Source organism: Diadema antillarum, unplaced genomic scaffold (assembly GCF_040938485.1).
Source record: "Diadema antillarum isolate AM-2024a unplaced genomic scaffold, OU_Dant_1.0 scf00000024, whole genome shotgun sequence".
In the NCBI taxonomy this organism is placed as follows: domain Eukaryota; kingdom Metazoa; phylum Echinodermata; class Echinoidea; order Diadematoida; family Diadematidae; genus Diadema; species Diadema antillarum.
In genome coordinates this window covers 2,836,799-2,847,983 of record NW_027270913.1, presented here as the reverse complement: position 1 = coordinate 2,847,983, position 11,185 = coordinate 2,836,799, and the positions used below count along the sequence as shown (strand labels likewise).

Here is an 11,185-nt window from a genome sequence, read left to right as displayed (position 1 = left end):
AAGCATGCATGGGAATGAAAATCTTTGGTGTTAATTAATCAACAATACATTCTTTGGGAACAAAAATCTTCCAACCAGGATCTATACCACTACGTATATCATTCTCAAAATATTTGCCACTAGGCTCATTGCAAGCTACACTAATGAATACCCTCTACGACTGAAGTCTTTGCTGGCAGTATGAACATGTTTCTTTGATTCACCTTTGCAGCTGCTCGGTGACAAGGTTGCAAGCCTATAGTGAGTAATATCGCATAACTCGGAAGAGATAGCTTAAACCGTTGAGGACGAGTCCGGAGTATACATGTACTCAGGCAAGTGTCTATGGGAAATGCCTGTTGCAGCAAAATCAGCCCATCCTCAATGGGTTAAGATAGAAACCTACTTACATGTAAGGATATACAAGACCTAACCTGAAAAGTGAAGCACCAGCAATAAGTGATAATAGTCATAAGTACATGTATACTACATTAGATGACTTCAGCTCTTCATTCTCATAGGGTGACTGACCCATGGTACGAAAGTACAAAAGCTAGGCAACATAATGTTCATTTCATAATTTACGTCACATCTGCTACCCTCCTCCCCCTTCACAATCTCCATTAGAAATGATCTGATACAAAAATTAAGTAACATGGGTAATATCTAAGTAAAACATGAATGTTAAGTCACAAATTATACATGGCAGAATACAAAATCAAATTCTTGTGTACTTCATACAGATATAATGCATTTCATTTTTCTTGCAACAACAATCTGTTGCAGCTTTGCACACATTTTGCTCCGATAATTGTTAGTGTATAAATTTACATGATATACATAAGACGTGCACTCAAAAGAATCCAAACATATGCTGTGTACTGGTAGTTCTCACATTCAGTTTTTGTTTTGTTTTGTTTAACATATATGGCAGCACACTATAGACAAAGAAATTTGCATTAACAGGTGGGCAAAATGTTGCACTACATATTACCATAAAATATGACACAATCCTCAAACTCCCTCATTTCTGACCAGGAGACCAGTGTGACTTGGTGAATACACTTCTTCTTCTGCAAAACATTAGCAGTTCTGTTCATAGGTTATGCTGAAGTACAGAACTGGTAGCTAAAGAATAAAAAAGTTCTATTTCATGCAAACACTACGTCAAAAATAAATATTTTGCACAGCTCTGATAAGCAGACAGCCAAGCTTTCTTTGGCCCTTTGTATCTCTATTTGCACGTGATTATGACTTCCTTTGCATCAGAGTGCTTTCTTGCTAACTTTCTAAAGGGATATGGTCTTGACTTTGCTGGCAGGCTTGCGGTTGACGGTAGGTCTGTCCACAAACTTCAGAGGCCCATCCCCAGACCGCGAGGACTTGTCGCTGGATCCAGAGCTGGTGCTCTGCAGCCGGCTGCGTACGGTGTTGAGCAGATTGGTGGAGATGGTGTGAGCGGCCTCGCAGTCGCCGTCCTTATCGGTCACTGCACAGCAGGACCAGTGCCACCGTCCAGGGTGACCGGCATGGCTGTGGCCGCACCCCTTGAAGCCCCCTGCATATGTGACATAGAATTATGATTACTTCATGTGAATTGCTGTCACAATGCACTTTGAACTTTGGCATGAATCACGCTGTCACAATGCACTTTGAACTTTGGCACGAATCACACTGTTGTGCTAACAGGGTCCATACACACATTTAGAATTGACATTCAAGGATCTAGCAAGGAAAATTCTAGGATTATTTCAGATTATTTTCTTGAGTTTCATTTTTTTCCCCTGTAAACTCTTGGGGAAAAGGGTGGTTGAGAAAGGTAGACGCTTTTTCAAAACACAAATTTGGTTTCCATTAAAAAAAAACAAAAAAGCCCTGAAGAATTGCAGTGCATTGTAAAGTATGATACCATGTACACCCTACAAAGTAACACATTACAAGGTCTTTCTACAATCAATATGAAAATTCAAGGACTTTTTGTGGCTAACATCAATGTTATGACCTTTCAAAGAGTTGTAAACACTTTAATCACAGTTGCAACATTAGTCCATCTATTAAAAACACTAAAACTTTGACACAAAATCTAAACAATGGAATGTTTGGGATTTTAACAATTCTATCTTCCAAACATGCTGTCATCATACTTGTACATACCAGGCATTATACCACCACAGGCGCAAGTTGCCTCTTTGCTGCCCTCGCTTGAGCAGAATGAACAGCAGTGCCATACTCCAGTGTGGTCCTGCCGCCCGGCCTTCACCATAATGCCAAAGGGGCTTCCCTGTGATTTTCACCAAAGTAACAAACTTGACTTTAGCCGTAATTTGCAAATGTAAGTCAATATTACATCTTGCATTGATACTGAAGCAATAGAATGCAAATGGAACATATTATATTCTTTACCTTAATTTCTACAATGAAGTGAATAAAATGCTTATATTTGTCTGGAGGAAACAAATACTCATAACATGTTTTTATATCTGGAGGACTGTCATGTCTAAAAGTAGTACATGTCACATATTCCCACAAGCTGGGTCATGTGCATATCTCTCCATGCAAAGAAATGTACACAAAACATCTGTTCAATTTGTTCTTAAAGAGAGAAAAGGCAGTGGCAGTCAGTTGGAAGATTTATAATGTGCAATCCACCATCACTTTTTGTATTAAAGTTAGTCAACATTTACCATTGTGATCTGAAAGAAAAAAAGTCTGTCAACAGGCTTTGCTTCATTAAACTTCAGGCATTTGTAAACAAGTCAGTCTCACTTCAAAAAACTTCAATAAACTACTATCAAAGACAGAGTGTGACAAATATCAGATGCAATTTCTCATGATAGGGAGAAAAGGGTAGGAATCACATAGTACATAACTAACAAATGAAAGTTGGCTAAAAAGGTAACAATGAAATCCAATGAAGAAGTGACACGACTAGTATCAAGTTTTGTCATTCAAACAAATCTAGATGTTAAAAAAGAAAGAAAGATAATAATGACAAGTCAGATATATCAAGTACTGGAGACCTTTAAAATTTGATTTTGTAATGGTTTTCTTTCAACTGTAGGTGAAATAAAAGTGTAAAGACTGATACAGTGTTCACACATTGGTGATTTCCAGGATTCATACACTCACTATAATGGATTTGTATCACATACACCCTACTTTGGGAGGTGTCTAAACTGTAGTATTACAATAAAGTATTAACTACACTGCATATTTTTCACTTGAAGAAAAGGAATTCACTGAAAGATACAGGATGAACTCACACTGGTACATTACAACATGCATTATGTCAGATGTTTGTTAAGAGGTTTATATTGATGGTAAACAATCTCAATATTCCATCATGAACAAGTAGTATTTCATCAAGTTGTAAAAGACTTGAGGAAATTGCAAAACATTTCAGTTCAGTCTTTGCACATTGGTACTTAGAGGTTCACACTAGTCAACAAGAAAAAAACAAACAAACACATCCCAATTCTGTTTACACCTCCACACACACACACACAAAAAAAAAAACCCACCCTGTGAAGAAAGATGTTTTGGAAATAACCCAGAGAATAAAAGCATCTCCTATTGTTTTGTAGCATCTCAAGACAAGTGATAGTGGAGACCATTTGAAAACCAGTGAATTAAATCCCTTTGCATCCAATGAGTTCCATGTCATAAACAATTTGGTGAATCAGCCGAAAGGTCTGCTGAGTAGTATTCCTCAAATGTTAAACAAATGTAGCTGGACGTTATCATTTTCACTGTTTTTTTAGTACACATTGTACTTTTCATCAAGGCCTGCTTACTAAAAGCTTTGATTTCACATGTCATATTTCTTCAGCCAGTAACTACCTAATGATGAAGACAATATGACACTCTGTATTTAAAGATGAAAAGAAACTGAAATGGAAAAGTATCCCCCAAAAGAAAATACTATGACTATAAATATGATTTATCAAAGAGTAAAACTTCTATCACATTCAAGGATTATTTTACAAAAAATACCTTCATAGGAAGTCAAAGAAAATGTCAAGTTGGTCTTTCTTTGCAAAACAGTTTTGTGTCAATAGATGATATTGAAGAGATGTCATATCCATTGTCCTAGATATAGCTACTTAAAAGTGTTAGGTGTATACATGTACATACATGTAGGATGCAATGTTATGTGATTTCACATTCAAATGACTTTCAAATTCTTGATACACATAATTATCTAGCATCCCTGATGTGCTGATTTTATTTCAATGGCATTTTTCAGAACATCTTTCTATTTTGGAGGTAGAGTACAGAGAAAAATGAGAAGACAAATCAAAACACATGCCCTAATGTGACTCCCGTTGGCGAAGATGTGCAAAAAGTGTGCCCCGAGATGTTTGGGCGTGTAGGTCACCTGGTACGTCCCATCCCTGTTGTCAAACACCTTACAGTTGAAGGGCCTGGGAGGAGCAACAAAATCAATCAAAACACATGCAAAACAGCAAAGAAAAACAGTGCAAAATGTGCTGGAAACAACTTAGAACAGCAACAACAAAAAGGATAGCAACAAAATAAAAGCTGTCAAAGACATTTATGTCAATTTCTTGACCCATATCTGATATCGACTGGAAGGAGAGAACTTACAATGTGTATATGAAATCTTTCTAACAAAAAGGGGAAATTTTAAACTTGTTATTGGACTGTCAGATCTCAAGTTCTTGACCCATATTGTATCTGATATCGACTGGAAGGAGAAAACCGATATGAAATCTTTCACACAAAAAGGAAGAAAAATTGTTCAATTTGTTTTTTCTTAACCGTCACCTATTCTAAAGAATGTTGACTGCTAGATGTCTGCTTACTTGTTTCCAATTTTGCACAATTCCCTTGCCAAAGATGTAATACGGTATCTTTAGTGTATACAGTGTAGCAGCATGTAGCATAAAATACATAAAATGTGTTCTAAACTGTAAACACCATTAGGTGTGGAGATCTTCAATGGCTAAAAATAATCATTTAGTATTACAAGTATAATAAGAACATGAAAAGCCAACTTCTTAATCAACATCTTTGATATAATCATCGAAATAATCTAAGTACCTCATGCCTAATGTGTGCAATACATAGGATATTTTATCGCCCAGTGATTGTTAGTTCCTTGTAATAATAATGTAAGCTTTTTCTTTTCTTTTTCTTCTGGGAAACTTATCTGTCTTACTTTAGTCGTGTAATGATCTGAAATGCTGCAATTTCAGTATACGGTACTCGAATAGGGAAAACAAATGGAAAGATAACAATTTGTCAGCAATTGAGAAACGACCCATTGGGAACCAACAAAGAGAAATCTCTCAGAATAACACAGCAATAAACACAGTACAAAGACATGCCAAACACACACTCAAATCAAGCTGTCAGGAATGGCTACAGCTGTTAACCCGTTCCGTACTGAATTCTGAAATGCCCATAGACATAATACGCAGGCCACCAGGTTCCCGTACGCAACGGGTTAACACATTGTGCTTGAATTCTGGCATCATCATGGCATCATGAAATAATTAAAACGACCCCATCTCATATGATATTTACAGTGGGCTAACACTTGATAAGAGAGGATCATCTGCAATGTAATTATAATGCAGTATGCAGTGCTTTTCACAGTGCTTTATTCTTCAAAATTTTGCTACGTTGTCAGAAACAACTGACGTACCGGTACTTAAGTATTCACAAAATTCACCACTTGCAATAAATATTTCCTCTCATTTAATACAAATGCACTCTATGTCAAATGTTATGGTAGGAAATCAATAAATTTTCTCCTCAAAATGTGCACTTCTTAAAACATTCCATCATTTTGGCTCTCATTTGTGAATTAAATCACTTGCAAGATTGTTTTACACACCTCAAATAACAAACTTTTATACTTTTAAGCTATGTCTGTGTAAATGTACATGTATGAATGGCCTAGATTCAGGATAGAGCTATTCACAGTGCCTTTCTCTAAATGGATACCTTGACTTGAACTGAACTCCAAGATTCACTCTGTGCCTAGTCGGCTACTAACAAATGAGAACCAAAGCCTGGGTTACTTGTTAAAAATAAGGGAAAGCCTTAAGCACATTGCATATCTACTGAATATCTCAAACATAGATCTGGTTTTAATGTGTAAGATCACCCCTCCCTCCCCCCCCCCCCCCCCCAAAAAAAAAAAAAAAAATCTATAGACCCTCAAGATCTGTTTATGAACATCAGCCAGCAGCAACAAAGAAACAGTTCTACATCTCAAGCATAAAGTAAAGCAAGTACAGCCATTCCTAACAATTTTACAATTGATATAGCAAAAAAATCAAGAAAAACAAAACAAAAAAGCGAAACTTCTGCTGGCAAAAAGAAATAAAAGATGTACAACACAACTGTATGTACATGTGCAAGCAACTTAGGTAAGCTCCATGCAACTAATGAAGAACACAAATAATTGCTAGCAATGAAGGGGCAAGGCATTACAAAAGAATCTTACATTTTACTTTCCTGAGTGGGGTATTTGGGTAAGTGTTCAATTCATGAGATGACAATGGGGGGGGGAGGACCTAACACACTAGTTTATGTATGATGAGGTGTATGACTCATTAACATGAACAATTCTTAACAACAATACAAGGAAGGAAATAATAGCTTCAACAAGAAATAAAGGAGAGATAAAAGTCTGACCTTGTCCTGCCCTCCTTGGTTGCCAGTTCAGCCGTGATCTCATCAGCTCCATTCCGGTACGTCTGCTCCATAGAATCTTGGAGGACCACAGTGATGCCCGTCTCTTGGCCTAAGTAGGATCGACAAATACCTGGAGACATAGAGGATGGTAACATACAACATAATGAAACATTTAAAAAACAAATTATGTCTTATGAGGCAGAAGTCTCATATCAATAGCTCTCTCCAGGAAGTGGGTCTGACTCATGATTATAGCTAAATATATTTACACAGCTGCCTGACCTCAGCTTGTGTTACATTTCCGGTCATACACAGTCACAAGGTCAATAAGCAGAACAGTCAAATCTGCATCGTTTACTCATGTCTTCATAGGCTTAAAGGAACAAATATGTACAAGAAAATTAGTTTGATACTTCTCTCATGAAAACTACACTGATATTAGAGTTTCATTTAGATACTTTGTGCAACTCTTACAAAACATGCTATGTACATGTATGACTATCAAATAGACTTAATGCCAGTCAAAGGAACAAGCCATTTTTTGTGTATGTAGAATGTAGAAGGGATATATCTCAAACAAACTCTAAACCTGTAATACCAATGTCACATGTCTCCTATATCTGTGTTCATAACTTAACTTCAATCTCATTAAAAGTGACATTTTTAAATGGCTTCACTCACCATCACCTTTGGCATAGCTCTTCCCTGGATCAGCCATCTTGGTGTCGACAATGCCAGGGACTTCCATCCCATTCACAACTTTAGCCATCACCCTGGGCTTGAACTGCAAGGTTGCCTCACCCTTGGGGGTGCTCTGGTAAGAGATGCGGTTCAACTGGCAGAGTCTCTGAGAAATGAATGGTTTGATGGACATCAGCTCCTTGTTGTTGCTGTCAGCAAGAGCTCTGGAAGCCAGCTGACTGCAGTGCTCCATGTCGTTGAGAATCTGCTGCAGCTGGATGCGTTGTGACTGCAGCGACTTGACGCGGCTGTCACACACTTGACTGACCTGCATAAGCAGCATCTGACGATGCGTCTGCATGGATTGGATCAGGGTGTCGTAGTAGTGGTCAATCTCACACTTGACCTGCTCTCCCCGTTCCTTGATCATGCACTCCAGGTGAGCCGAGGCCGCCCGGCCAGCCATGATGGCTTGTATGTGCGGCTGCAGTCGGGACACCAGGTTTGTGATAACTCTGGCATGGTGTTTGGCAACATCCTCCGTGTATTCCACCAGATGCTCGCGATGCCCAATGAGGCAGCATTCACGACAGACTGGCTGGTCGCACGTCTCACAGTACATTTTTAGCTCCTCTTGTGGGTGCTTTGGGCACGAAACTGGGCAGTGCAAGTTTGTTGCACCTTGACGCTGAGCTTCGTGAAGACTCACAACATCATGGCTGGCAGTTTTCCGTTGTCTCTTGTGGGCCTGAGCACAAAACCCACAGACATTCACCATGCACTCCGCACAGCGAGATATGGCCTTGGAGTTGTCCATACACAAGTCACAGATAAGATTGTTGGTGTTGGGATTTAGTGAATCGAGAACCAACATCCTCTGAGCCATATAATCGATTGGGAAGACTTGTACCCCTCCTTTCGGAATCTCCACTTCTGTGCCGCATGTCGGGCACAAGATGGCTGATGCTTTGTTGCCAAGGTTACTCAGCATGCTGCTTAGGGAGCTTGAGTCGCTGCTGCCATCGTCTTTATAAAACATTACATGAGTCTCGAGATTCTGCAAGCATTCTAAACAGAAGGTGTGTAGGCATGGCAGCAGACGAGGGTCTTTGAAGCGCCCTCTACAAACGCCACATGTGACTTTAGCATCCATTGCCTCCTGTTTAGCAGAAGGCCCTTCTTCAGTCATCGAGTCTGACATGTTTGAAATTCATGCAGAGACACTTAACATAATCTTCCTTGCAGCTGAAAACTTGGAGTTGTATTAGAAGCTTGTGGTGTCTATGGATATGAAACAAACAAAAACAAATATGAACTGATCGAGGCTCAAGATAGTCAACTACACTGTAGATTTTAAGAGACAGTCCAAGATAAATGATATAGAACTAGGTTTAATGAAACAAGCTACTACATTTATGAACCTGTACAGTAAAAACAGAATACTGGTACCGTACCAGGTACTCAAGATACTACATGTACAATGCATACATACAAATTACAATGTCAATTTTAATTGCATCGTGAAAGATGGTATTCATTTAACAGCATGTCTATGTATAACTGCGACCAGCCCCAACACGCAGTGTTGCTCCCACAGTGTGTAACTGTGTATACGGAGCGTCCCGGGGTTAGTCTATGTACAGTCTACAGAGTATGCACCAGTTGTGTTCATCAAATGAGAGAAAAAAAAAAAGGTACAAAATGTAGGCCTAGTTTAGGAACTGTCCCGATGGCAATGCTAGTACTATACCGTCTGTAGGCCTACGGGTACATTGTCATTTGATTATTACTAACATTAGTATTTTTCAGTATAACCATTATTTTTCATAAGCACATTTTCATTTAACGTTACAGCAACTGACAGCAAGAGGTTATTCTACTATCAAAATGCTCTCAAACAATTCACGTTAGAGAACTGAAGAAGAGTAACAATAGTAAGTTGCTATTATATTTCAGCTTCACTCAAATCGAGACATCGGCCGTCTGTGCAAGGCTAGTGCTAGTAGACTCTATGTCAAATTGAAATTTCATGGGAAGTGCCATTTACAAGGAGTATACAGTGCATGAAGTCATGTGGCGAGTGCCGAAAGAGACCGCAAGCATAGATGAAAATCAGCCAGCGCATCCACAGCCCTATTGTGACAGACGCCTCGCCGCGCCTCAGTCTACTGCTGGCATGCAGGGCAGTCAGGCAGAGCTGCGTAAAGTTGTGAACGTCTCTACAGGCGCTAGGCTAGACCGACGGGAGAGAACAGCGCGCTCGGCCGGCGAGCGAGGCCTCCAGTCCCGTTGCAGTAAATTGAAGTTGTTGTTATGGTCTAGAAACTAATTCATCTGACGGGTTACAACTCACAAATGGAAAACGTAACTTATTCCGTCTTTTCCCAAGATGACATACGACGATATGCAAATACATAAACCTCTTCTCAGACTTACCAAACATGGTCAAATGTCTCGGGGGTTTACAACGAACCGCTGCTCGGTACATCGACACTGCCACTCATCTTTGGTAAACAGACTTGTACATACTACAGACACACAGTAGTAGCCTAACGCGTTACACGTTTACTTGCTGGATCGGAGACGACTGACGGACGGGCGATTCATCATGCATCAGTCGTTGTCTGCAATATTTCATGCCAGCAATGCATGCAGACTTTGTGTAAATAACCATGCAAACCCGCCGCGCTATTACCAGAATTAGAAGGCTGGAAGGTCGCGATGTGGTGCCACGTTCGTACGCCTGCTTGAAGAGGTTGCCGAGACGTAGACAGTGCCGCACCTCTCACTGAACAGGTGTAAGGGGTGCCTCATGAGGCGCCTTTTGGAGCAGCTCCAACACCGTTTGTAATAGAGTGTAACACTAATAGGAAGCTTTTCACCTCCATAGGAAGATCATAAAAATACAAGACAAATTTCAACACCAAATACCAGCAGGCCATGATTTAATATTACTCTAAATAATATAGTCAAAAGCATTAACTTCACATCAGTCTGCGGAGCCATTATTGCATGGCTAACAGGCATTACTTTATAACAATTGTGCATATTTTTTTTTTCATTCTTATCTTTGTGTTTTTACGTTTCAGTATGATGTCACTATCATTTTTCTTTCCATTACGTGTTAAAGTTCCGTTTGAGACATATCGGAATATCTCAGTATATGTACTGAATACCATTGTGACAGTCATTTTGGATGCCATTAATTGTTGGCTGATTTGACAAATTTGCTCAACCGAGTTGAAGTCAAGAATACGGATTATTACTTTTAATCCCTCGCTTCACGTTATAGCACAATATTTCACAATTTATAAGAAAATATCAAGGAATTTCCGTTTATACAGGACATATCTGTCCCTCGGATAGGACATAAAATGGAGGTCCCGTGTATATGAGAGAGTCATGCACGTAAAAGATCCCGCTTCATTCATTCATCATTGCAAAGATCGAGCAGGGTGTTTACCCGGTGAAGTGGTCCCACCTCACATCCAACTGGACCCCATGGAAGACCAGCTTAAAGTAGCTGAATATGGGCTATCCAGCCATCTTCCCAGATGGAAAAATGAACAAACGAACAAAAAAATTGTAAATATCTTAAAACCTTCAGCACCCTCGAAATGGGGTGAGACCATCAATTTATGTTCAAATTCAAGCACAATTTAGAACAAAAATATCAACATTGGAATTTCTATTTCTGCCAATTATTTTGGCGGTCATCTTGGACATCTGAAAACCCGAAGTAATGCAAAAATGGCAACAACAAAATGCCGAGGATGCTGAATAGGGTCCCAAAAATTTCAATATTGACAGTTATTTTGGCGGTCATCTTGGAATCCTCAAAAGCCCCAAAACACAA

At 39.3% G+C, this 11,185-nt stretch overlaps 1 protein-coding gene across 1 annotated transcript; it reads right to left on the bottom strand.

Moving 5' to 3' along the window:
* Positions 1 to 590: 590 nt before the first annotated feature.
* On the bottom strand, positions 591 to 9,992 carry LOC139733099 (E3 ubiquitin-protein ligase TRIM45-like). Its single transcript, XM_071643945.1, has 6 exons — positions 9,766 to 9,992; positions 7,330 to 8,610; positions 6,649 to 6,778; positions 4,289 to 4,403; positions 2,134 to 2,260; positions 591 to 1,537 (listed from the first exon to the last, which is right to left on the bottom strand). Exons 2-6 carry the CDS (start codon positions 8,528 to 8,530, stop codon positions 1,269 to 1,271), a joined length of 1,842 nt encoding a protein of 613 aa, XP_071500046.1. The 5' UTR covers positions 8,531 to 8,610; positions 9,766 to 9,992; the 3' UTR covers positions 591 to 1,268.
* Positions 9,993 to 11,185: the final 1,193 nt, after the last annotated feature.